The following is a 26,973-nucleotide window of genomic DNA, read 5'->3' as shown; positions in this document are numbered from 1 at the left end:
GCTTCAGAAGACAAGGAAGCACGGAAGTAAAAAAAAAATCCTCTACTGCAGTTAGTTTGTGCCAGTTGCTGAACAGCCTAGAAAATGTTATTAGTTGAGATTACAGGTAGAGCTGAGTAAATACCAGAGGGATTAAATCTTTTAGAATGCCAACGCACAGATTATCAAACTCATTATGCTGCTTGTGTCACAGCAATCACAGTGTGTGTGTGTATGTGTGTGTGTGGTCTCACCAGTAACCATGACTGTGCGGATGTGTGCTCGGCGAAGGTCCTGCAGCACTGCTGGGGTTTCTGCTTTCAGCTTGTTCTGCATGATGATCAACCCTAGGAACTCCATGTTTGCCTCTATGTGGTCCCTAGTACAAAGAAATATACATAAACATGTCCTCAGGTGCCAAGACCAAAATACCTTAGATACAAGGGTGACATACATTTACCCTCAGTAAATTAATTAAAGTCTAAACATTTTGAGTATGCAATGATTCTTTGTTTGACAAAAGAGCCTGTTCACCTAATCTTACATATATATCACAGACTAGAGGGATGAATCAGAGTCAGCAGAGTGAAGAAGCATGCCAAAAACGCAGCATGAATTGAAGGTCTCTGGATAGAAAGGACAAAAGGAGCAATAACAATAAACAGTAAGTACGCTACCTGGCGATGCTCTGGACTTTGTGCCAGGTGAGTTTGGATTCAAGTCGACGATGAGCCAGAGCTATGACCCTGAAACCCTGCTTGGTGTAGCCCTCCAAAATCTCCGCAAAGCTTTCTGGCACTGCAAAGAGACAGAGAGACATTGAAGGTAAAAGTTAAAAAGAGACACACAGCAAGTAAAGCAGACACATCAAACTTCTGTGGCTTTAGTGCTCAAGTCAGGTGTCGAAGGCTGCCAAACACAATTTTGTTAGCTGGGATCCGCTCCAGCCCTCCTCCACGCTCCAAAAAGAACAGACAGGTGCAGCTAATGGATAATGGGTTGGATGAAAATTGGCAGAGGAGTGGTGACAAAACAGCTTCAAAATGGTGAAAAATCTGCTTTGGTGGAGCTTTCTTAATCAGATGGATTCAAAATTTGCTTATACACCTTATGCTTCACGGGTTATGCGTCAAAACGTAAAAGTGCTTCACAAGAACTGCTTACACCGTTTCTCATTACTAATATTGTAGATAGTAGTTTTAGTTACATTTGGATAACTAACAGACAACAAAGAGGGTTGAAAACATGACCGAGCTGACTTATAAATGCAAAAAATGCAAATACACATTTTTAGATTGACAAGTTCATTTCTAATACAACACCTATATTGAGAGAAGCAAATAAAGAGCACATTCATTATTTTGTGATGTCCTATATAATAACCATTGCTTATTTTTTTTAACTACTGATTATTTTCAGTACTGATTAATCTGCCGATTATTTTCTCAATGGATTGATTATTTGTTTGTTCGTTCGTTTTGTTCAATCATCAAACCAAAACCTAAAAATCTTCAATTTACAATTATAGAGAAAAAGAGAAAAACAGCAAATTAAAAAGGGGATTCATTTTTTCTCTCGCATTTCTACTTGAAACATAAATCAAATGATAATTTGATTTTAAAATAGCTGCTGAATAATTTTTTGTTGATCCACTAATCGTTTCAGCTCTTATCAGTATCCGACCTCACCTCCTTATTGACATAAATGTATAGGGTATAAAAACCTTAAAATACTCTTAGACTAATTCGTGGTTACGTAAAGACATTGACTCCATTGCTTAGAGGGCTGCAAATCTTTTACAATAAACTGTCAAACAGTCCTGTGGCATCGTTCATCCTCTCCACTGTCCCCGCTGCTCATGTGAGTAATGATGATGTCACTTCATTTTCTTGCTTTTTCTCTTGCCAAGTTTTGCGCACTGATACATTGTGTATCCCTCATAACAACCATCATAACAGGTACCGTAATCAGACACCTCACCTGTCTCTCTCTTGCAGAGACTGACCACCACCTCTGGCGCCCCCTTCATGTAGGCGTCCATACGTTTCTCCCCCAGCAGACGAGCCACCACACTCATCCTCTGGAGTGCCGAGGAAAAAGGGAACTGGCGCACGATACCTATCTCATACGCGGACTGCACATGCACAACCACACAGACACAAATAATAAATGATAAAAATAACATATATTATGATTTGTGTCAAAAAGAACATGAAAACTAAAAACCAAAAAGGCCCATCAACTGATATTGAAAACATGGCTAATGCTAATAAATGACTAATTAAATAGTCATTTATTACCATAAATGTAAATAACTACTGCCTTCAGAAGAATATTAGGTAACAAATACTGACACAGATTTTTTTTAATAGTGAATAATTATATAATATTCACTTAACTTAGCAAGATGCCGATAAAAAAGCATGAACTTTAAATGAAGTGGCCAACATTAGTAATAGAAGTCCACTATTCATGCTCAGTTTTACTGATCTTGAAAATGTGAACTGTTCATCCAGAGGAAAAAAAGAGAAATTTCAGTGCATTCATCACAGATCAAAAAGGAAGCAGACTACTCACCGAGAGCTCATACAGTTCCTACAATGAGAAAAAGAGCAGAGTCACCAGTATGCTTTTTTTAAAATTCCAGCCACTATACTGTGGATTTAGGTAATCTTAAATTAACTTGTATTGGGCTGACAATGAATAACACAATGTCCAAGACCAGGCAACAGTTCTTATATTTCATTGCTATGATTAGATTGATGAGATTTGTATGCATTTAAATTTAAGTGTTTGTATTGAAAACAATGAATCTATATGATTTTAGGGGTTTCCCTGACTTTAAGGACCTAGTTGAAGAAGGTTGATGTTCATACCATGTCCTGCTCTGGTGATGCGGCAGGCTCTGGGGGCAACAGCTGTTTTGGAGGACGAACTACAGTTGGCATGATACGGTTGTGGAGAGAGGTTTCCTCCTCAGTGGCCTCCTCTAGGATCTTGGCAGACAATCATTTACAGAAAATAAGGATTAGAAAAAATCATAACTGCAACAACAGTAAGTCATTAAGAATGCATAAATATAATATCTTTTAGATTCTCTCTATCACACTCTGGCTGTGGTTACTTTCTTAAGGATGGTCTGACTAATGACATTCCCACTGTGCTGCCCTGACCAACATTATGCTTGTGGATAGATACAGAACAACTCACCCAGCCTGTAGCCTCAAACATTTTGAGGTCCAGTGGATCTCCAGACAGCTGGCCCTCTATTTTAGTAAGAGAGTGGCAGGTGGCCATGCAAGCCACAAACTGGGACTTGACAAGGTTTTCCTTGTAGGCATTTTCTTCCGACAGATGGAAACTGCAGAAGAAATAGGAGGGTGGATGAGAAAAGAAGACAAGTTTTATGAAGCTAAATAAATGGACAGAAAAACTAATAACTTATAATTTATTATTAATATTACTAAAAATATATTTCATGGCGTGAAATTAAAAGACTTCCAGAGGCAATAGCTTTCAATGGTATGTACAAAAAGTAGTACAGTAAGTGCTTGAATATGGCTACATGCTACATAAATACAGATAGTTTTCTCTAAAGAACATCACAACAACAATATAACAATAATATTCCAGCACAGTACAATATCTAATTAACATCACCAACAGAATAACATATTTCATGGACTAAATGTCTAAATAGTTTCACTTGAGGTGTTGGGACGAATCTTCCCTATGCTCAGTGACATTTCAGCATTTACAGGGATTTGAATTGAGGGAAATGAGATCTTCAGTATATTCCAAATCCTTTCCGCTAGGTCATCGGCAAAGTAATACCAGCTCAGCAATAGCTGATGCAGCTGAAATACATTGAAACACTGGTAGTTCCATGTTTCCATAAATTAGAGTACAGACCAGCTTACCTGCCATTCTCAACCCTCTGGACTCCCCATAGGTCTAATCCATCTTCTGTCAGAGTTCCAGTCTGTTAAGTAGACAGAAAGTATAATTTAACTGAGTTGGATTGAATTGAATCAAACAGTATAAAGACTTCTTTATTGACACACAACTACTGCCAGATAACATTTTTAAATCCATTTGAGTAACATCAGTGGTTTGCATTCATTAATTAATCAAAATGCTCTTGGACTACCACTGTTCATATCATTGTGTTGTGTCCGGAGTCTTTAACTGACACATTTTTCCGTCAGCGATATGTAGGGCGGCAGACAGACAAGCACTCACCTTGTCAAAGCAGACCAGATTGATTTGCCCGCAGATATTGATCCTCTGTGGGCTGATACAGAAAATACCAATGTTCTTGAGGCGTCGCTGGGCGTACACAATGCCAGCCGTCATAGCAGCTGGTAGCGCTGGTGGTACAGTGATCGTGATGATGTCCAAGGACTCAATGATGATGGTCTTAGCTGGCACCTGGGGCAGGCAGAGAAAAAAAGAGTGTGAAAAATTTTGCAGGTTTGAAAATCACTTGTCTCTGATGACCACCTCTCTATCCATAAATCAGCACCCCTCAAAAGTGGTAGGGATTCACACTTAACCCACGCTTATTTGTTGAGGGTGCTGCTAAAATCCAGGTTTGAGAGTCAAATATGTGCCATTTCAGGACAAACTGTCAAGAGCCAGTTTTGAACTAAACAGTGTGGTGCAGAAAAGTCTCTCCTGGGCATGTTTCTCCTCTGGTTGTTATGATACAACAAATACAAAACAAAGACTTAAATCAGCTGATCCTCTAAGTCTAATCACACATCAGATGTTACAGAAAAACAAAAAGTTATGTCTCACAAAAAGTTCATGTCCTGCAGCACACAGTGATTCAGAAATGTATTAGTGTGCTATGTGCTGGTGGAAAAACCTTGTTCAACGCAATGTTGAACCATGGGAAGAAAGGGCTAAAACACCAGTCAGTGAGTATCAGATGACAAGAAAGTGGGCTGCTGTGCAATTCCTAATTCAACATATCAGCAAAGAATGTGATAAGCTGATCGAGCCTCTGTTACTGTGTTTGTTTTGGAATGATTCTATGTGCTAGGGGACAAAAATCTCTTTAGTTCAAACAAACAAAATAAACTGTTGTACTGGGCAGCTCACAGATGTGACTGTGTGAGGATGTTGCTGAAAAGGATCATTAATGCTAAAAAAAAAAAAAATGTATTAACTTGTATTAACTGCTGTTAAATAGCAATACAAACCAAACCAGTGTGTTGTATAGGTTATGTATTTCTTTTTTTAATGGCAGATGGACAGAGCACGTGTACGTTCCAGTGTACGACATAAAATCAGATTTTCTTACAGTTGTTCTCTCATTTTCACACCCTTTTATTTCTGAAATTCTGAGGTCATGCAAGTCAAAATCGGAAGATTGCTTTTGTTAAATCTGCTCGTCACCACCTTGATTACCTTGTTCATGATGCTGAGGACGATGGAGTAGACAAAGCCAATTCCAGCCACGGCCACCAAACACAACAGGAAGAGGTAGGCGTCACGGTACAGCTTGAAGTCGGTGGGTTTTGGGTAAAGGATGGAACGCACCAGCTGGCCTTTGGCTGTGCTGAAACCTGGGTGAAGAAATTGTTACGAGAAGTGTTGAGTGAAAGGTTTGACACTCATTTCTGACAGAAGCACAGCTCTCTGAAATGTGATGAACAAGGATGAAAATATGACAGTCTTCGCTGGATTTTGGAATAAAAGGGATAATGTATGAAATGAAATGTTGTGTTGCTCCTGTAATAAGCAGCAGTAGAACCTTTGAGTTAAGCCACTTTAGATTATTGTTACAGTTTTTATTGGTGTGTGAAGCAAAAACCCATTTCAGTGAACTGCACTGAGTACTGTCTGCTCTATACCAATAGCTTCTCTAACAAGATATTAAAGTCCTGACACATGGGGTCATCGTGTATATAGGATCAGAAAAACTTCAATATATAAAGTCACATCGGAATCTCTCGCTGTTTAAGGATCAATGTTTCTACACAAAGTAGCGAAGAAATTTACACCAAGACCATCCAAACATTAAAACTTCCAAATACATCTCCCCAGACACACACACCAACCTGTGCGGACCACAACAGCCTTGACCAGTTCGCCAGTGTAGAAGCGGGTCTGGATGACGTGGGTGCCACAGAAGAGTGTGTGTCTCTTATGCTCCTCTGTGTTATAGGCACTGTCACCCTCCTCCCCCCTCTCTCCCGGCACTGGGTTTGGAAGGTTGGTCTTTGTCACAGGAACGCTCTCACCTGGTGAAGGGTAGACTGATATTAGAACTGGCTGCTGGGAGTCTCTTTGTGCGGATGTTAAATTTATGTGTAGATACATCAGCCTCTCTCCTGACTAAACAGTTTCAGATTTTGGCTAACCTGTGAGCATGCTTTCATTGACGATGCAGGTCCCGCTGACCAGCACGGCGTCACATGGCATGATGGTCCCATTGCTAGGGATTACCATCACATCACCGGGCACCAGATCAGTAGACAAAACCTCTTCGATTTCTGCAAGGAAGGGGGGTGAATGCGTAAATATGTCTTTTAAATACAGACAGGTAGAGGATAGAAAATGAGGAGTGTGGAGAAAGGTGAAAAGTGTGTAAAGGAGACAACAAGAGCAGATGGTGGATGGAGGGGGGTTGAGTATTTTGTGTGTCAGAGCCCCAGAGTCTTGTTCAGCACATCACTCATTACTCACACCTCTCCAGGCAGCAGGAAAAAAGCTGAGGCATCACAATCAAGAACGAGTGCAGTACATGAATGCATAAACAAAAATATAAGCACAGAGATATTTCTCACTGATTCTGCAAATGAGCTTGATATTGTGTTTCGGCCAACTCATGGAATTAATTTTAATTGTCAAGCCACAAGCACCCATTTCAAAGGGCATGCAGACATACAAAAGCATGCGCAGAACCATTAAAGAGAGCTTGTAAATGTCTGCATGTCTGTCTCTCTCTCAGTAGCCATCTGGAGGAGAGCCAAAGCAGGGTGACTGTGTAACTAAATCTGGCCCAGCACAGAAGCAGAAAAATGTTTACTGTCATGTTTGATTTGGAAAACAGTAATACAAAGTAATACTAAAACTAAAAGTAATGCATACTGTTTACTACTGCTAAAAAGACTCTATAGCAGCCATCTTCAAACAAAAAAAAACAACAACACACAAACAAAAATTTGACAAACCATTGTTGGCTCGGCATACAGACACACGCACAATACTGTGAGCTGCCACCATATCGTGAAGCATGATGTATTGCTGGAAAAAAGAAAAAGCACAGATGACAAAGTTTAGTCAGCTTATTGATTCACATAAACACCTGTGTGACTGTAAAGGTGTTTTCATCTGAGCTTGTGAACTATGAAGCCAGGGGCAGCAGACCGTGTGCAGATGGGCATTATGCTATCCTGAAAACCCTGGATTAGACAGGAGAGGGGCAGAGAGTGTGTCTGATATGGCTTTGGCATGGCCGAGCATTGGAGCTGTACCAGGTACAGGACACATAAGATACAGATGATCTGCTGAGGTAATACCATTTAAGGTGAGCAGATGCTATACAGATTAAGACTAAGATTTTAACTCCTAAGTGGTCTCCTGCAGCAAATCAGTCTGTGGTCTGATTTGTGGTTAATTGTAGGGATGGGTCATGATTATAAAAAAGTAAAAGATAAAAAAACATTTTGTTTTAGAAGTATATTTTCCATCGTTTTTATCGTCTTATCCAAGTCTTAAGGACTGCTTTACCCACATTTACATTATGAAATATCTTCTATATATCTTCATCTTACATTTTGACCATTGCATTCTTGGCCAATAATGTATTTCAGAAAATCTATATCACGACAAAATTAAAATGAACTCAGTCAGAAATTGTGAAAAATGAGGAACTGAACTCTAAGCCTGTTAGTGAACATGTGGAACAGCACGTGGATCAAAGTTCTATTTTAACAGATCTTAGTCAGATAAATGGCTCTGGATTGATAAACAGTCAATATTTTGTGGAGCTCACCTTTTTGATGGTGTACAGAGAGGTAGCTATGGATATGACCGACATGAATACAATGGCCACAGCATAGTAGTAATACTCATCGGCACTCCACAGGATCACACTGAAGAGCTGGAAGATGTAGAAAGGGTTGAGGACCTGCAGGAGGAGACAGAGAGAGAGATTAGTACGGCAAAGACAGAGGTGAGAGCATGAAGATATGCCTGCAATATATCTAAAGACACATGTTTACTAAAGGACATGCTGCCAGGACAGGGAGGCGAAAGATCGGCTACATACAAATGACCAAGTTCCCAAGTGTCTGTATAATTCCCATTTATAATATGTAAACTACTCCTGTAGCTTGAGATATACAGTGTTTAAGGTGTCAGGGAATGAGCTGCCATGTACAAATGATGTGTTCAATAAAATGTGCCAGTGAGACAGTGTAGGACTTAATAAACATACCACGTATCTAATTTTACCCAAGTCGTTTGAAATGACTTGTGACCCACATTACTGTGTTGGTCTACAGGTATTAATGTTGTATTTACCCTGATACAACATTCATCTTGTAAAAATATAGTAAGTAGATATCCCAAATAGTTTCCTTTACCAAGTATGGATAAAGGTGGCTCAGCAGAGAGTACAGAGGAAGAGTGTGCAGTATTACACCAGTAACTGTTTATATTGCTAATATAGATCTGGTTGTGACTCCTGGCTAAAGTCTTGTGGAAATAACAATAGGCAAACATTCAGCAAATAAATATGTGTTTTTCTTGAGGCATTTCTGCAGGTTATAGAACACCTGTTTGATGTGTTTGTTTGAACTAAAACAACTTCACAAATATGTGTGTACACCCTGCCTCTTTAAAGTAGGGCTGTCTACCTATGTACCAATTAACAGTTACAGGAAAATGTCCACTTAAAGATATGTGCCACAAACTGAATCACAAGCATTAAACCCATGTTTTCATGATATAACCTTGGGCATAAAAGCTAAAAAAAAAACAAAAAAAAAACAGTGGGATGACCACACAAGTTGACAAGGTGTCTTTCATTCAAAGAAAACTCAAACTCTAAGATAAAGAAAACGTTGCGTCTGTTAATGCTAATTGGGCCCTACCTCTTTGATAAGCAGCTTGAAAACAGAAGGCACTTTCACTGCAATTTCATTCACTCCGAAGAACAGTCTCCTGACAAGAGGTGAAAGAGACATTCGTGAGTCGGGTGTTGTGAACAAGACCTTCCTATCCACACACACTCTTACACACAAAACATACCAGAGATGCACAAAGATGTACCAATCAAAGGTTACAAAGGTATAAAAGATTTAAAAGATAAAGGTTTTATTCTAAGCAATGATGCCAGATGATTTCATTGATTGGTTCCTCCTCTTTTATTGAGGGGCTTTTAATCATTTAAATATCTGGGTTCTGTACAGCACGAAACATCATTTTAACATGTCCAAACTGCCTTCTCCTGGCCACTCCAGAGAAATCACTAATGACATCTGGCTGGGAAAAAATCAAGTATGGTGGAATATAAACTGCTGCTACTGTAACTCACACATCGGAATAATCCCTGCCCCTGTCTGGCTGTCTAACGTTGAACAACTTATCCTCCGCACAGGTAAGATGTTACCTGTACTTCTGCTGGTTCCTGGTCAGGCCTGCACTGTGCTCCGAGTGGAGGGCGGAGCCACTGACCTGCATATCCTCCAGGCCGCTGTAAAGTAACATAGGTCACCGCAGGGGACAAAGTCGGAAATTTTACTTACACATTCACATTATCAGTAGATTTAGTTATCATTACTGCTGTGTACTATTGTGTGCATACTGCAAAATAAAACCTTTCTGCAGCATATATATTATATATGCACACACACACACATACATACAGAACTGTAAGGGAAAGTGCAAACTTATATAAAATCAGCCCATAAAATTTCTGTAGATAATCAAAGCAGGCTTACGTTAAAACTTCAAAGTTTTGCAACTCGTCGTTCCAATAATACTTTGTGCTATGGAAGGTAAAATAGCGAATCTGAGGGAAACAGAATACGGGTGGGGCAGAAGGAAGAAGCAAAGGCGCATTAATTGACAGCAAAGCAGTTTGACCAAAGTTCCAATAACATAAATTTGAATATTTGGATCAGCAGAGGAAATTACATTATTTTTGTATGCTTGAGTTTATTGCTAGGGGAAGGAGTTATATAATGAATGTGGTCAATGGAGAGCACTCGCAAGGACAACAAAGCAAGTGAGTGCATGTGCCTCTGTGCCCGAGACAGAGAAATGGCAGAGGGATAATAGTGTTTCATTCAACAATACAATAATAACTCACTGTAATAAGGTAAATATAGAATGTAATCAAACATTATTAAAGCGCAGCAACCCTTTTGTGTACAGTGGGGGTGTAAACACAGTGTATTGTGGAGATGATTGCCTACCTGTGTGGGCTGGTAGTCGGCAAACATAGTGATGAGCTCCTGAGCGGGGCTGCCATCGGAGGGGTGAGGGGTATGTCCGTTGGCCAGGGGGGGGGAGGCAGGGGAGGAGAAGGGGCAGGAGGGAGAGGAAGAGGAGGAGGGGGAGGTGGTCTGGGTCTCCAGGCTGTGGAAGGGGTTGCTCCCTGGGGCCAGCATCACTCGCACCCTGGCCAAGAACCAGCGCCGGAACTCATCCTTGTGAAACAAATACACACAAAGTTGTAGTTCTGAACTTTTAAGTACCTTTGTCTCTAAACTTCATAGCCCTTAACACTTATTCTGCTCTCGTTAGTACACATCTGTCAAGGCAGCCTGTGTAAAAAAAAAAAAAAAAAAAAACATTAAGTGGCCTGACATACATGGCACTTATGTATCCGCCTTAAAACATTAAGCTGCATTTGGTGATTGGCAGGTGTTATTTTCAGACTCTGCTTTACCTCATCTAATCCTAACGCTAAACTTAACCCTAAACTAAATTCCTATTTCTAAACAAGCTTCTCTAAGAAGTGAGCAGCAGAAAATGTTCACACTCCTTGTGCAGTTGTTCCTAATGCTTTAACACTCATGGAAGTTCTTAAAATTCAATCAACACCCACAATCAGACATTTGGATTAATACACGGATGGTCAAGGATGAATGCAAACACATGCACACAAACATGAGACCAACAAAGAGAGAAAAGAATGCAAAAATGCATAGTCAAATAAACACACACGCACAAGCACACGTGAATGTTATGGACACACTGGAGGACACATGGCGATTTATCTGTGAATTCCTGTTGGTGTGACTGCAGGAGTCAGTCTCAATGTATTTACTGTGCTTCGACAATACTTCAATTGTATTCACTCAGCTTTAAAACCACATGAGCTTCAGCCTTATTTCTTCTGCCTGTACCCATATGTTGTTAGTTGTGCCTACCAGCGTTTGGACTTTCCAGTGGTGAACTGATTAGAAAAAACTGTTTTCTATTAAAACACAAACTATGAGTACTTGTGTCCAACGGTAGCTGTATCTTTTCACTTGATTCTTTAAATGTAAAAGTAATATAAAAACATAATCATGCTTGCTGAATTTCTGATACAGTACAATCTAGATTACTGATATAGGCCTGCAAATTATGATATATAAAATAAGTGCAACTTAAATATTATCATCCGGAATCCTCTGACATTGGACAATGCCCTAAACCTACTGTCTTATGCTAGCTACAGTGGATGGTAAATCTTCTTAATTCATCACTTCATCACTTTTCCTGGGCTTTCAATGGCTCAACATCAAAATCTGCTATCCAACAAATAATTAAAATAGCTTAAATGTAAATATAAAACCTCACAACTTAGCTTGCTACAAGGGCTGCAACTAACAGTTATTTTCATTATAATCTAATGATTATTTTCTTGATTAACTGTTTAGTCAATAAAAAGTTAAAAATGCCAACATCACAGTGGGTTGATCATTGCAGCTCTACATGTAACCTACTGTGGAGCGCAGCAATACCACTTCGGCATCACGGGCTGTGGTACGGGTGCAGGTGGATTTGACGCACCACTCTGGCATCCAGTAGAGCAGCAGGAGGAGGAAGCCCCCCGTGCACAGCACCCCGAGGCCCACCAGGGCCAGCCGCCAACGACACAGACGGTAGCCCCACAGCTCCTAAAGTGTGGAAAGGGAAAGGGGAGTGCAAGTCTGATGAGTCAAAAAGCACAACTTTCTACACTGGCACTTAGGTAAAGTGAAAAAGAGACATACCATCTCCTCCTCTTCCCCTTTGTTGAGGACCTTCAGGTCTTCCTTCTCCATGCTGCAGAACAGTTTGCCAAGCCCCTCCCTTAGTCACTGCAAACACAACAGACAAAATGTCAGAGTGAGCAGTGTGGAAAAACATTTCAGCTCCGTAACAGCAAATCAAAACAGTGCCTCAACACCAGAGGGTCAGACAACCCAGACGGGGTCACAAGATGCTTTCTATGGATATGATGCAAAAGAGTACTGTGTGGAAAGTGCTGTGTATTAAATAAAACAACTAAAAACTAAAATAATTCTGCATTTCTGTGGTTGCAAAATCATTCACACACACTACACATAACTTCATAGTTGGGGCTTATAAAATGGAAGGATTAGGAACCATTAGTGTGCAGCCAATTACCATTTAATCTGGTATCTAAATCTAGTGGTACATTGTCGGTGCAGAACCAAGGAGGTGACTTAGGGGTGGCACTGGTAACCCTGGAAATCGGATTAGCCAGCCTTTCCCTCACCCCAAACAATTTCACTTGTTATTTAAATCAGATTAGTAGAATAAAATTATCTAACATGTAAAACTGCACTATTTTAAGGAAGTAAAACAACGCCTCGAGTGTGACAGGTGAGAGCCTGACCACCAGTATATGTTAAATGTGGTTAGTTTGTGGTGACATGAAGATTACCAATAAATCAGAATAAAACACAAATAATGTTTCAGAAAAAAGGCATCGCAAGAACCCGTTTTGGCTCAGTCGCTTTAGGATATGTTAATAAATACCTGTTACACATACATGGTTTTTCCCTTGAGGAATTGATGACTTATGAGGAGTTAGGTCCCTTGTTGACTGTGCTGAGATCAGCAATTAACAAACTGGAAGTGTGTATTGATTTTGGCTACTCTACACATACCCACTTTACAATACATGCGTCTCCCCTACGTTGAACTACATTGAAATGCTGCGCAGGGATATAGGGCTTAACAGAATGTAAAACTGTAAACACCATACAGAATAGAGCCTTACGATGTTTTCTGGGAGTTCATAGATTTGCTCCCAGTAATTTAGGGAGACATGTGCTGGGTACCATGATTGGTACAAAGAATATGTGAAATCATCAGACAGTAGAATCATAATGGCAGGGGGCAGAATAAATAAGGTGTTTATGTGGATTAAATCATACAGTTCTCTATGGCCAAAAGAGCATTACTGAACTCTTGAGGAGGTTTAAAGGTTGACTATCAAATATATTTTTCATTGAAATTTGAGGAAGCCAAAGATTCTTTAAGCCAGTACTCTCTCTGGAAACTGAGGTTGGTCAATTCAAAAATATTCACAAAAGAAAAACCAACAGTGTTTGAGCAACGTTCTTTGGTTGAAATCGAAAATGAATCCCATTTTCTTTTATACTGTGCAAATTATGAAGACTTAAGAGAAGTAATGTTCCAGCGATGACTCGACAAAACCCTGAAATCAAAAATTGGAACAGCTGTTTAATGTCAAATGCCAACTTTGTCTAAAAAAGCCTAGAAATGAAGGTGAGATAGATTGATTGCATAGTATTTAGTTAGATTTTTGTCAGAACATAGTAAATGTTTGTCAGTGTCATTTATGAATTATGCGCAATCCAATTATGTGTTTATTCCACTTTAAATAGTTCTTATCATGTTAAAGTATTCTCAAGTGTTCACTTTTCTGATTAGTTCAGTAGCCAACTCTAACCCGTGAGTGGATCGGCGCGGTGTATTTGGAGTAGTGATTGAGGCTGGAGCAGCAATCACTGCTGCACAGACTGAAGTTCCAAAAGACTACTCCATACAAGATGGCAGCAGCCAAATTTAGGATATTTTGGCTTAATTTTTGTACAGTGGAAGGAAGCAGAGACGCATTGTCCATTTTTATATACAGTCTATGGTCCTGGAAGAAGGTGGTGCCTTGATGGTGCAGCTAATTGGCACATAGGCAGGCTGTAAGGATAGTGACTGGTGCAATGGAGTTGAAAGGTTGGTTTGCTTGTGGTGCACTGCAACAACCAATCACTCTCACAGGTCTTAAGCATGAAATATCAAACTTTTTCAGTTTTACCTATATTTATGTCAATAACAAGCTGACAATTTCAAACATTTACAGAAAACATTCGAGGTCTTTTGAGACATGTAAATGCATTGAGGAAATGTTCACTAGCACATGGAATTCAATGAGGGACAAAGTGAGCAGGAATCAAATGTTTTTCTTAACTCTGGTAAAACCTATTTAACCTAATGTGAATGCTTAGCTGCCTGTGGGAAAAGAGCTATAACGAAGGAAGATATTACCGTCTGTGGATACAAAGTACAGGAAAGCTGACTGAGTTCAGGAGTTCATTGGAGCAAATGGGACACGTTTCACCTACAAGAATGCACAGCATTTCCCAGACAGCTGCTCAACCTCACAACACCTGAGATTATCTCTTAAGAGTGTCACACACCCACACACAGACCAACTGAGTCATCAGATATGAGTGTTACCCAATATCAAGCTCACCCCCATTTCCTCCTCTCAGTTGTCCCTGAGGACTAGCCAGCTGCCAAGAAAGGCTCACTGTCACTTTGTGCGAGTGTGTATGTGAACTCTGCATTGATATTGACAGAGACGGATATCTAGGTTAAAATATAAACAGGCCCTTGGAAATACCAGTTAGGCTGCCGACAATTCATGTGGCTAAAAGCACAGGCAAGCCCCAGCAGGTTACTTTGCCATTAGGTTGCTCATGCATTGTATTGTGTTACAGAGAGGAACAGCGTAACCGAATGTGTGTGAGGTCAAACTGAGTGAATAGAATGAAAAAAAGTGAGTCAGGTCAGGAGTTGGTAATCAGTCAGGTACACTAAGGATTTCACTGGCACCTCTGGGGGAGCTGGTAACATCCCATTCAAGTGTGAGCATTGCATTTGCGGTGAAAATGTGTACACCTGCAAGAATGGCTCCAAGTTTAATCTGCATCAAAACATGGACAATGTAAACAAAGCGAGCAGCACATTTTCTAGTCTTGCAGCAAATGTTGAGGGGCACAAAACACAGGCCAAACACACACACATTTTTTTTTTTTTTTTTTTTTAAAAAGCCACATGAAGTGATACAAACACAGGCAGAGTTAGAACACTCTGACCCAGCTATCACAGAGGAGCACTGGCATGGTGGGCTACAACGCCCACTGGTCCTGTATCACTGCCCCCCACACTCAGATTTTATCTGGCAGCTGCACCCGGGTGGACTTTTTCTCTGGCATACAGCGGGATATTTTGCTTAGGACCAAGCCCTTCCTAGTATTTTACAATAGTGGCCCCCTGGCCGGCGCTAGGCAGTAGGTGCAGTGTAACAAGAACGTTCCCTCCCCAATCTCTGCTATGACTGGAAATGCTGACATCAGGGCATCATGGATACACTCTCTTACAGAACTGGTGTGTTATCTGTGAGTCACCGCACCAGGGCAGCACTGAAAACACCCAAAAAAGAATTTAAAAGTACCAAGCTTATGTGGTTGTAAGCAAATACATAGTCTGTCATGTTTGAATCATCTGTTCAGACAACAGAGGGTTGTAACCTCAGAAAACATACAGGGTACCATAATTACAGGCTCCAAACAGACAAGAGACCAAAGGTAAAACTTGGTGGCTGAGAGGCCATGTTAACCCTGTCAATGACTAAAGTATCAATACATTACATGTTAACTGGCTGGAGACAAGTGATACTTTCATTTAGGTGAACTTGTGCAAGAGCAGTGATGGAAAACTATCTCAAAATCAATTCATAGAAATATTCAGAATCAATGTAGACACAGTGCACTTCAGAGTGAGAACGAAGAAAATAACTAATCGCAAACTAAATAAACCAACTGTGTTAGGTTGCAGGCCCTTCCAAAGTTACCTTACATAGTTAGTCAGTATATTTGCAGTGCAAACAACTCCAGGGGATTTACAACCTGGGTCTGGTCGTTTGAAGGTGCAGTTTTATAAATGCCGTGTCTATGAAAAGCCCAAACCAGAGACTCTGGGATTGGAGAGGCTCCTGGGGAGTTCTGTGAAAGTTCCACTGGGTCACATTCAAGCTGTTGCACATGCACATTTCAACAATGTGTGTAATTCAGCCAGTAAGGAACATTCAGTCTTCTGGGGCTGACTAAAAGATAAAAAGTTGATTGGTGTGCTCCTACCTTGAGAGCCAGGGACAAATTGCCCCAGGCGGTCCTCCTTCTCCCCGCAATTAGCTTGCTCTCTGACCACACCAACCTGGAACCCTGTGAAAAAAATGTACATTCTAAACACAGCTTTCCAAAGATTCAGGTGTTTCTACTACTGGAGGTTAACTGGAGAGAAATTTTCAGAAAAAAGTGACTTATCACCCCAAGGGAAAAACAATAATGGTTAATGTGTATTGAGCTGCAGCAGAAGAATTTGTCAAACCCACCAGGTAACGTACAAGCACACACCAAGGTGTTCACTGGTGTACAGTTTTAAAGAGAATTTACTCATCATGTATGTACTGAGAAATTACAAGTATGGACTCAATAAGGCAATGTGCTTTAGACTTCCTCTGAAAGACCAATAATTACGAACTGACAAAGATTAGTTCAATGTAATTCACCCCAGGCAACCAAATTCTGACCACTGATGATCATTTCATTTGTTCTGGTGTGAATTATTTCAGAAGTTAAGAAATTAAAGTTATTAAATTAAGTTATAAATAAAGTTATAATTAAACTGTCAGCGCCATGGAATACCCCACAGGAGACCACCTACTGACACTATGTACTACTACATACTAATGCAGATTTTAGAATATCATGAACTAGAAAACACTGAATGGTCAGTAAAATGTTTAAGCTCAGATTTACATCTCCCTGTTCCCACAAACTCCTGAGGACTTCTATTGTTGCTAATACTGTCCCGCACCGACCCTGCTATGCTTCATTCACAGTAATAATTTCCCACAGTGACTAAAGATCCTGAGTACTGTAGGTGTCCACATATTAAGCAATGCCTTCAGCGAATAATCATGACCTCACGCAGCATACGAGAGAACAGTCAGGTGACTCCTCCTGACTCCCATTCCCATCATTCATCATGAGACTTGGTGTTCTTGTCCTGTTCATATGCCAGTGACATAACAGAATAAATCTTCCACCCCTTTTCCCAACTAGAAACAGGAGCAAAACAACAACAGAGTTAAGCCACAGGTTGTGAATAGGAGGATGACGGGGGAAACCAGTGTTTTTACAGGAGAACTGAGGACCCTGGTACAGCCTCTAAGAGTCGGCATGCCTTCAGAGATATTTATAGATTCCTCCAGCCCGGCCTAAAGCCACATTGTTGTCTCTCATTTGATTAGTCTGCTATTGTATTAATAAGCAAAGCTGGCTTGGGAAAAAAAAAAACACGTGGTAGCTGTTGATCTTTTTTTCAAACAACAAGATTAAACATGACAATCATCTGCATTCCTAGAAAGAACTTGTTGGATGTTAGAAAAAAATCCATTGAGCACATGTGTATCAAACCACAGAGGTAGAAACATGAACTGCTTTACAGTCGAACAGCAGATCTGGTTCTTTGATGTAGCTTTTATCCAGTCAATCTGCACATGCATTATGAGATGATCACATATAGACACTGTGAACTCTTTGGCTATGTTCAGGCTGCAAATGGAAAAAGTGGCCCAAATCTGTTTTTTTTTTTTTTGCTCATATCAGACCTTTGTTTTAAATGAGAACACCACAAATCAAATGGAATATGATCTTTTCAATTCTGATTCAGGCCACTTTCATATGTGGTCCTACATCATATACAGGTCTGATTTTTTTGCCCTGCAATCCCATTCTGAGCAATCATATTGGAATTCATGCTACTTTTACGTCACTCTTGATGTCTAGGTTGTCTGAACTGAGTGTCTGCAGCGGGAGGCTTGTGGAGAGGCGCAGACAGATGTAGTTAAGAGCAACTCCTGACATCCTGAAATGTTGAATGAAATATATTTCTGTGAAGCCATTCATTTCATGATTCCACCTCTGCTGGCTCCAACTCTGCATCCACAAACACCTCCCTTCAGTAATAGCTCTACAAAAAAGGCATAGCTGAAAATGTGGCTCCCTTTCTCCTTGTCCCCGTCCGTATCATCTGCTCACAAATTTGCTGGCTTCCACTGCACATCAACTTATACATGAAACCATTGAGGCTGACTTCAGTGGCCTCTATTTTCTCACCGTACAACAGCGTGCTACGTGTGACGTCTTTGTTATTGTTCTTTTGCGTATGCAGGTCAGCTAAGGACCACGTCACTGGAATGTGACATTGGCCACATTTAAAAAAAACATAATGTGAATAAGGCAAACAAAAATTGACTGATCAAATACGGTCAAAAAGTCCAAACTGAACTCAAAGGCTTGTAGTTGACTCTCCAACTTATATCATTATCGTAACACAAATACACCTTTACATAATTTATTGTATTGTAATAGTGCCTCATATGAAGACGTACCGTTTGTACAACTGCAGAATTAGGGCCACAACTAATATTTATTTTCTTCACTATTTAATCTGCTGTTTATTTTTTTCCTCAATCAAAGCATTATTTCATCTATAAAAAGGTTAAAAATGGTTGATACTGTCAAATAAATAACAGATGATCAAATAGTCAACAATTCCCGTTCTGATGATTAACATACTGATTGATCAACTTTCAGTTTTATGTGGGCCGTAATTAAAAATGTCAGTTTATACTTAAAAACATTATTGTCATGCATCACCGTATGTCAACTCTATCATAAGCTTACAGTCCCATGCTTTGTGTGGTATGATGACGAACAGTGTCTCATTATCATCATTTCCTAAATATAATCTGTACAAAATTAAGTTAATTTTTGAGTGCACTCACTTTATATATACACTTTACAAGAATGTGAACATGAGAAAGCCAAAAAGTATGCAAATAAATCACTCCGGGACAGCTAAGACTAGACATATTCTCCTTTCCCTTTCTGTTCTTCAACACACAGACAAAAAGGAAAAAGTGAACAATGAGCTATGATCTAATGACAGAGGTCTATAATTCATGGAAGCATTTGGAGGAAAAAGTGTTTTGTTGCCATCATGCTCTGCACTCAATGTGCTTTCTTTATCACTTCCCCTCCTACTTACGGGGTATTACAGCCAAGCTTTGTTCGACATCATCGGCCAATCAAGCCGTTTATCACTGTGGACACTGGCCATACTAAAAATCTATGACCACCTGCCCTTCCTCTGCTGTCTGGACAACTAACCTCTGTTCCTCAGTTAATTTAGGAGCATACCACCATTAATAACTTAATTAATCCAACAATTCCCTCTGAACTTACTTTTCATTAACATCTTATATATCCTTAAATAACATTTTATATTACATACACACATAGGGAGCAGATTTAGCAAGACAACAAGCACTTCCAGTTTAATAAGTAGTGGGGAAAAACACTAAAAGGGCTCTCAAACTTCAACCTCACTTCAAGCATATTGAAATGGAAATCATCTAGCAAAACTCACCAAGTGATGCAACAAACATCCACACCTCTAATCCAGAGCATTGGCTTCAAAATGCATCTTAAATACAGGTTGTGTATATTTTAATGACACTACAGGCTACTATGGTCGATTCGGAGGAGGAAAGGGGGAGTTAACAGGGAGGAGATCAGGGAGTGACAAAGAGATCTACGAGAAGTGAGAATGAATATGAGCTCCAACCCTGTGAAAAGCCCATAAGAAAAAGTGAGGGAAAGGGCTGGGAAAAAACAATAATCCCACAGATCAAAAGTGTGCTAAGTTTTTAAGTCAGACCACATGCTCTTGGATTAACAGTGGCGTTGCTTGACGATCTACAAATAACTGCCACTGTGCAAGAGATCAAAACAAGTTTTCACTTAATTGAGCCATTTATTGGTGCTTAATGACCCTTGGTGAGATATAACATTTCTATATGGATGTAACAATTAACAGTTAAACAATTAATTGTAAATGTCATCTCACTATTAAAGCAATCCAAAAGAAGTAACTCAGCTGAAATTTAATACAATCAATCATATGAGAAATAGCTGAGGGAAAAAAATTTAATTGAAGCAGTGCCCTCGCTGTTCAATGTCAATCAAATATGCCTGAGACATGTTTATGTTCTGATCTAACCACACAGACTGATGAACACAGGCAGGGAGTAAGCTAATGCAATGGAAGCCTTTTGAGTTCTTTCAAGCAAAAATGTGCTTTTGAGTTTTTTTTGTGACGCAGTAGATGAGTTTTATATGTCCACAGAACATAATAACTTTATCTATATAGCACTTTTCTTAACAACATTACAAAGTGCTTTACAAAACAAAGTAAAACCAAACCACCACCATGGTGTCATCTGTTCGAACGTTTTACCATTTGCATGGAAGGGATGTAAAAATGGCTGCGTTATTATCATCTAACCTCTTGGGCTACTCCATAATCAAGTGTAGTATTGTAAGGTGGACCCCATCCAGAGCTCTGCCTTGAATTTTCCGTCACAGATTGCCTCTGACAGCAACTCAACATGCTGAATCGTCCAGATAGCTGCTGGTGAGGGCAAAAAAAGTGTGGGACAAGCCACAAAAATTTTGAATGATGGTCTTCTGTACGTCCCAACAGCACCTGACAACCAACAGCCAGAATCCTTAGGGGTACAGTCGAATCATTCTTGCACGAGGACTGCAGACTTGCTTGCACATTTGTGAGGGATCAAAAGGTTAAAATTTTAAAGGGGCCATGCTATGTAACAGTGCTCAGTAAAATCTTAAAATCAGCTCTAATAAAGTAGTAACCGAGTTACTGAATAGTCCTAATTTACACAGTTAACTCCATGCGATTTTCTGTATTTCATCTAATTCTACAACTCTATACTCAGGTTTGCATCGCTGTGTCACATTTCACAGTTGTGTCTATTTTCATTTGAAGCGTTTCATCTTACTTCCACTGATGCGGGCCGCAAGTGCCTTGTTGGAGGCAAACTGCTAGACCGGCACTAGAAAGATCTGTTTCTCATTCTGGCAGGTCTGGGGTCCCACACCAAACAGTGCCGGGCTGCTGAGAGGACTTTTACCATGTCAGAATATTTCTCATCTCCACACTGGATCAACACTGGCAGGCCTTCCATCACAGGTTGCTGTCTTAAAGCTCACCTGTGAAAAGTCTTGAGACATTGGCTCAAAGGCCCGTGGAATATTGGCACCACACTTATTAAACTGAGACTAAACTGCTTCCAAATCCTCAGTTTGGACAAGACCTCAAGCTCTCTCACAGAGAGGAAGAAAGTTCAAAAGGTGAAAAGGGCAAACTGTGTAAGATGGACTATGCAAGTAAAACTTCTTGAAATAACAAGTTTTTTTTTAGGTGTAATTAATATTAAATAATGAAGGTTTGACCAGGAAACCCGAATCAAACAAAAGTGTAAAACAAAACCAAAGCATAAATATATAAAGTATGTATAAGAAACCTGGTCCGGAAAGACTGAACAACGTAACCGCAGTAAAACATGGACACAGATCTTAATGCAGTAAGGCTAATCTCCTATAAGAGACTTAATTCCAAAGCAAGAAGGAGCCACTCAAACAAAGTAGTAGAGGTGCAATGATTAGTCAACTAATCCAGTAGTTGACAGGAAAATTATCAACAACTATTTTTACAATTGTTAAATTGCTAAAGTCGCCTTTTTTCACAATTTTCTAACACTTTATACACACACACAAAAAAATCATGGATTAAAGAAATTAAGAATTTGATACATAGCTTGTTCTGCTTAAATTTTCATTTAACAAATCAATCAAATCCTTATCTAAGGTCTAGACAACAGTGATATTTACAGGACAGTCTGATTATACACAAATTGTGAAATGTGAGGACTTGTTGACTCACCAGCTGGCACTGAACTCATACATAGAAATATTTTACTCAAGCAGTTGTCCCAGCTCATCTCTGTAAGGATTGGCCGAGTGGTGGGAGGAAGACACACAGAGGCCGGACTAATCACACTGTGTATGTTTTATTTGAAGTTTACACAACACCAGCACAGTTTAGACTAGCTGTGGTGGTGTGGTGAAATAAAACTATATAAATAAATGACAAAAACAAATATAATTCTTCCAAAAAAGAACAAATGTATTTCAGCACAGAGAAGTTAGACTAGGCCCATAGCACCTGAACTGGAAGAACTCACATTTTAACAAATCACCTCAGTACAGCCTGGACTGGCCGCAAGTCAATCACAGGGCCGACACATACAGACAGACAACCTTTTACACTCATAGCTATGGGCAATTTAAAGTCACCAATTAACCTAACTGCATGTCTTTGGGACCACTGCACCATCATGCTACCAATGATTATCGACATAAAAATCAAAGTGTGTCTAAATAATGCATTAATGCCATGATAATGAAACTAAAGTGAATCAAATCGTCATGGATTAAATTAAACAATACATTTAATTGTCCATTATGAACTATCGTTCGGCCATTGGGTGGGGTCATTTGTCCACTTTGATGGGGGAAGAAAGAAAGCACACTTATCAACTGCTGATAATTTATCACCAACAACACAACATAATTGTTTTTCTGACTGGCCATAAGATTTGGAACCTTAATAGCCAAAAAGCATGGTATTGTTATTTTACGCAATTAAACTGGCAAAGGCCTTGGAATTTGTATTCACTGCCAGAGGGGCTGCTTTTACTCAAAAAGCTGCAGGGGCATGATGCAAGGACAAGATACCCGGATAGGCTGCTGTTATCTATTGGAAGCTCTCAGTTCCCGTTTGGCTGTCTGGAACCTTGAACAGCAGGTAAAATGGATAAATGCACATGCAACAACCACTTTTTGACTTGAACTTATTTACAACCTATAGTGTAGAAGTTAGCTCCATGACGGTCCCAATCTTTTGTAACATCTGGGTTAAATATATAGGTAATATTGATATAATATCAAAAAGTCTGCATGTCGCCTCTGAATCCTTCTCTGTTCCTGCTCAGGTTTGTGTGAGTGAGTAAGAAGCTTTTCTTCATATGAACTGCAGAAACAACAGCAAACACTGTGTGTGGACATGATTCCTCTAAACTCAAAGGTCATATTCTCATTAAAGCCACACAAACAAATTATCTCCTAAACCTCACTGTGGCACTGTGGTTATAGGTAGCTAGTCTGTTAATATATAAACACAAAAGCGACCTGACAATAATTAAATTTGTCCTGAGTGGCTCCATCCATTTGTATTTGTGCAACACAAATAAACTTGAAATCAATCTGGACATTCTGAAATTGATCTGTGTTGGTTATAAAAGGCCCAATAACTTTCTGATCCTGTGTTTACCAAAACCTTTTGTGGTCTCGGTATGCCAGCCAGGTTGCGGCACAAATAAATGAATAGCAGCAAGCAGTTTCAATTATTTAATTTAATGATATAATGATTCGATACCTACAGGGTACAATGAGCAATGTGAGCACAGCTAATGCAAGACTCTTTACCCAAGCATAACTCTCTTCTAAATGAAAATAAATCTCAACAAATTCACCTATTAACTGCAAATTTAGTTTGCAAGAATTCAGAAAAGTATGAGTTTGCTATCCTTTGCTGTGACACACTTAAATCATCCCAACTGTTTTTGGAAGTTGCATGAAGTTGAATGAGCATCATCTGTGTACTATTAAGGTAAGACAAGTGATTTTAGACACCTATGCGGCCTGATTGTTGCAAAATCTATACCATCAAGCTAAAGTAATACTGATATGGAAATGCAAAAAGGAATACAGCACAGCCGTAAGACCCCTCAAGAATTCAGCGTTCGAGGGTCACTAGTTAGGAGGAGGGACAGGAAGGATCTACTGTGAAAGATCAGAGACGTCACGCATTTAAGTGTTTATCCTTGTGCTTCACAAGATGCTGCCTTAGGGTAGATTGCAAAAGAAAAAGCCACAATCTAAAGTAACTCACAAGATATCTCAGCTACTGTTTTCCAGTAGGATTGTCAGAGATTTTGACACAAAGTGCAGTGGAAAATATCTACAATAAATTGGTATTCTTTAATAAAAATTGGTTCCCGCAAATTGATATATATCATTTATAATTTAGTGACTTCCCTCAAACTATGAGCATCAGGTTGTTGCAGCAGCAGAAACAGAAGGTACAGGTTACTGTGCATAGACTGACTTTCACAGCTCTCAATGCTTCACTACTTATTGTTTAACCAATTCTTGTTTACTCTTTGCTGGCTAGCTTTGACATTTACATGTATTCATACAGCTGTGTAATCCAGTACATAATCAAAAGAAATGTGAAAGATGCCAGGTTATGGACAATTTAAAAAAGCAGTTTGGGTTTTAAACAGTTTTATCTCAATTCTGATGTGCGCTGGTAGCATACACTGATTTAATATTGCAAAACAAGTAATGCCATAGTCTTAATGAGCCATTTGTATTGTAGAATGTGTTTCAATCAGTTTCGCAGAGTTTCCCAGACTAATTTTTGTTAAGATGGGTATTTGGACTTGTGTATGGTGCATCCTTGACTGTTGCTGGAGACCCTACCTGAGTGACAGGTGTTTAATAAGAATGATTCAAAACTAGCAGAAAGGAGGTGTGCTGACTAAACGGATTACAGCTCCAACAACGCTGTTTGTTATTCTAATGAAATGGCTGCCCACACTTAATGGAAAGTAAGTCCAATAATAGGAAGCAACCACCCCTGCGAAATCTAACGTTAAGCCAATTAAGCACCCACCAAACACTCTTTCTGTCACATCTTTGTCATGTGTAACTGCCATAGGTCTCTAACGTGACGGGATATTACTTTTTGTAGGTTACGACTAGGTTTTTCTTACATTAGCTGTTGTTACCGACATCCTTAGTGACAAATGCCCCATTCCTGACCATGAATCATGGCTACAAGCAGCCAGGGAAGTGCTTCATCGGGAAGACATCGCTGGACGTTGGTTAGCTGGCTAACATTAGCAAAGCTTCATTGTTAGCCCGTTACTAAATGACTAGCTTAATAACAGCGTCCATGTGTCGCCCGCTGACCAGCTTCCTTTCGGTTTCGGAAACTGTCGGAGCGAAACGGGTTTTCAGCAGCTACCCAGGCCAGTTTTCCCGCACACGCACCAGCTAGTTAGCTATCGTTAGCTTTAGCCCCGCTAGGTAGCAAGTGACACATGGGTGATGATGACAGCGATGTAGGCAAACATATTTCATGGTAACACACTCACCCAGAACCACCTGGAATCTCTGAAGATCACCTTCGAGTCATTATGAGACGAGAGTAGCTGTTATCTGAAGGAAAACGTCGTTGAAGAGAAAAAAGGACTAAGTTTAATTGAGAAATGCTGTCGCAACAGACAGGCAGCGCGGATGGTGGCTGTGTGATGACAGCTCAGTGGGACAGACTGAGTACTACAGCAGTAGTGAACTGGCCTGAACTGGCTGTCTGACGGCAGGAAGTGACGTAGGGTGACGCCACGGGAAGACTACGCAAGGTGAGCATCGCGCCCCTCACCCTAAAGTCAATATTATCACAGCCATAAAAGGCCCATTCACTCTCAGGTGTCACAGCTTTGCATTGCCACAGAAATGGCTTGGTAACAGCTCAGTATGATGCTGGGACAAAAATAATACAGCATCAGGAAGTTGTGCTTGTTATTGGTTTATTGAGAAATTGCACCAGTTAGTTAATGTGTAAGTGAGGGTGTAAATCAGGAACAAATGACTGAGAAAGGGTTCAGAATGAAATGGGCAAAGCAGGCAATATCTTTGGTGCTGCAGACTTGCATGCATGTCAGTGAGTTTTTGGTAATTCAGTTAATTGCACAGTTATGCACCACTAAACCACAGTATCAACTTAAACTGGCCCTGCATTGCCCAGTTCGTCACATGGAAAAACACACAAACTTTTATTACTGTGTAGTCCACACTTGATGGGGTATATGCAGTTCAAAGAGAGTGGGAGTCTGTGGGGTCAGCAGAGGGCCAAAACAGAAATATTAGCCCCAGGGCCCACATGCAGTTAAATTCAGCCATGCTCATTAAGGAAATTTATAAATATCCACATGTAGGAACATCCTTAGGCACTAGATCATCAATGGGACTCTTTGGTGATTTTGTGTTATTCAGGATGACTCCTCCAATCAAGTTGGGGGGTTTGGTAGATAGTTACCAAAGAGTGGTCAGAATCAAAGCAGCAGAGGCCAAAATATTCCAACTTTTGGTCCCTAATGTGAGTCAAGCTTTATAAACATTAGTTCCTACATTTCCCATGATGCAGTGCAAACATAACGTGCCCAGTGACTGCAGGTTTTGAACTCTATGTCCCAAGTTTGGCAATGCAGATTTTCTGTAAGAAAAGAAGTCTTGTGCCCAAGTTGAGACATCATCAGGCTTATTTCATAAGACTTTAAGAGAGACTTCATACATCTCAGACTGTTTCTACCTGTGACAAGAAAACTGATCTTTGTCAAATCAGTGGAGTCTCTCTTTTACAAAGCGCTCACATATTGTTTTTTTCAGAGTTACTCAGTAACATCTAGGTTTTCATTAATCAGTGTTTAGTTTCTGATTTATTCCTTGCTCATTCACTGCAACTATTCAGGATTTTGTGTTAGTCCTGAACAATTCCCCCTCTCCCTCCCCCCCTCCAGGCAAACTTGCAAGGTGAACAAAATGTCCTGTAGGCTCAAATCATCCAGCATCTTCCATGTCCTCTGCAGTGGAGCGATCAGTG

At 40.0% G+C, this 26,973-nt stretch overlaps 1 protein-coding gene across 1 annotated transcript in view; it reads right to left on the bottom strand.

Moving 5' to 3' along the window:
* The window catches only part of atp13a3 (ATPase 13A3), a 37,842-nt gene extending 12,209 nt beyond the window's left edge, over positions 1 to 25,633 (bottom strand). The window contains exons 1-21 of the mRNA XM_070831918.1: positions 25,466 to 25,633; positions 16,389 to 16,472; positions 12,207 to 12,293; positions 11,937 to 12,110; positions 10,416 to 10,649; positions 9,939 to 10,009; positions 9,608 to 9,691; positions 9,090 to 9,159; positions 7,988 to 8,122; positions 7,164 to 7,236; positions 6,351 to 6,482; positions 6,048 to 6,230; positions 5,395 to 5,552; positions 4,222 to 4,410; positions 3,900 to 3,961; positions 3,190 to 3,340; positions 2,856 to 2,975; positions 2,557 to 2,574; positions 1,960 to 2,113; positions 657 to 777; positions 234 to 358 (exon numbers count right to left, since the gene is read on the bottom strand). Coding sequence (XP_070688019.1) covers positions 234 to 358; positions 657 to 777; positions 1,960 to 2,113; positions 2,557 to 2,574; positions 2,856 to 2,975; positions 3,190 to 3,340; positions 3,900 to 3,961; positions 4,222 to 4,410; positions 5,395 to 5,552; positions 6,048 to 6,230; positions 6,351 to 6,482; positions 7,164 to 7,236; positions 7,988 to 8,122; positions 9,090 to 9,159; positions 9,608 to 9,691; positions 9,939 to 10,009; positions 10,416 to 10,649; positions 11,937 to 12,110; positions 12,207 to 12,257 — 2,305 coding nt within the window. The 5' untranslated portion in view covers positions 12,258 to 12,293; positions 16,389 to 16,472; positions 25,466 to 25,633. The remainder of the gene's footprint in view (positions 1 to 233; positions 359 to 656; positions 778 to 1,959; positions 2,114 to 2,556; positions 2,575 to 2,855; positions 2,976 to 3,189; positions 3,341 to 3,899; positions 3,962 to 4,221; positions 4,411 to 5,394; positions 5,553 to 6,047; positions 6,231 to 6,350; positions 6,483 to 7,163; positions 7,237 to 7,987; positions 8,123 to 9,089; positions 9,160 to 9,607; positions 9,692 to 9,938; positions 10,010 to 10,415; positions 10,650 to 11,936; positions 12,111 to 12,206; positions 12,294 to 16,388; positions 16,473 to 25,465) is intronic.
* Positions 25,634 to 26,973: the final 1,340 nt, after the last annotated feature.

Source organism: Pempheris klunzingeri, chromosome 6 (genome assembly GCF_042242105.1).
Source record: "Pempheris klunzingeri isolate RE-2024b chromosome 6, fPemKlu1.hap1, whole genome shotgun sequence".
Classification (NCBI taxonomy): Eukaryota; Metazoa; Chordata; class Actinopteri; order Acropomatiformes; family Pempheridae; genus Pempheris; species Pempheris klunzingeri.
The sequence above is the reverse complement of the archived record's forward strand: the minus strand, read 5'-3'. Positions and strand labels throughout refer to the sequence as shown.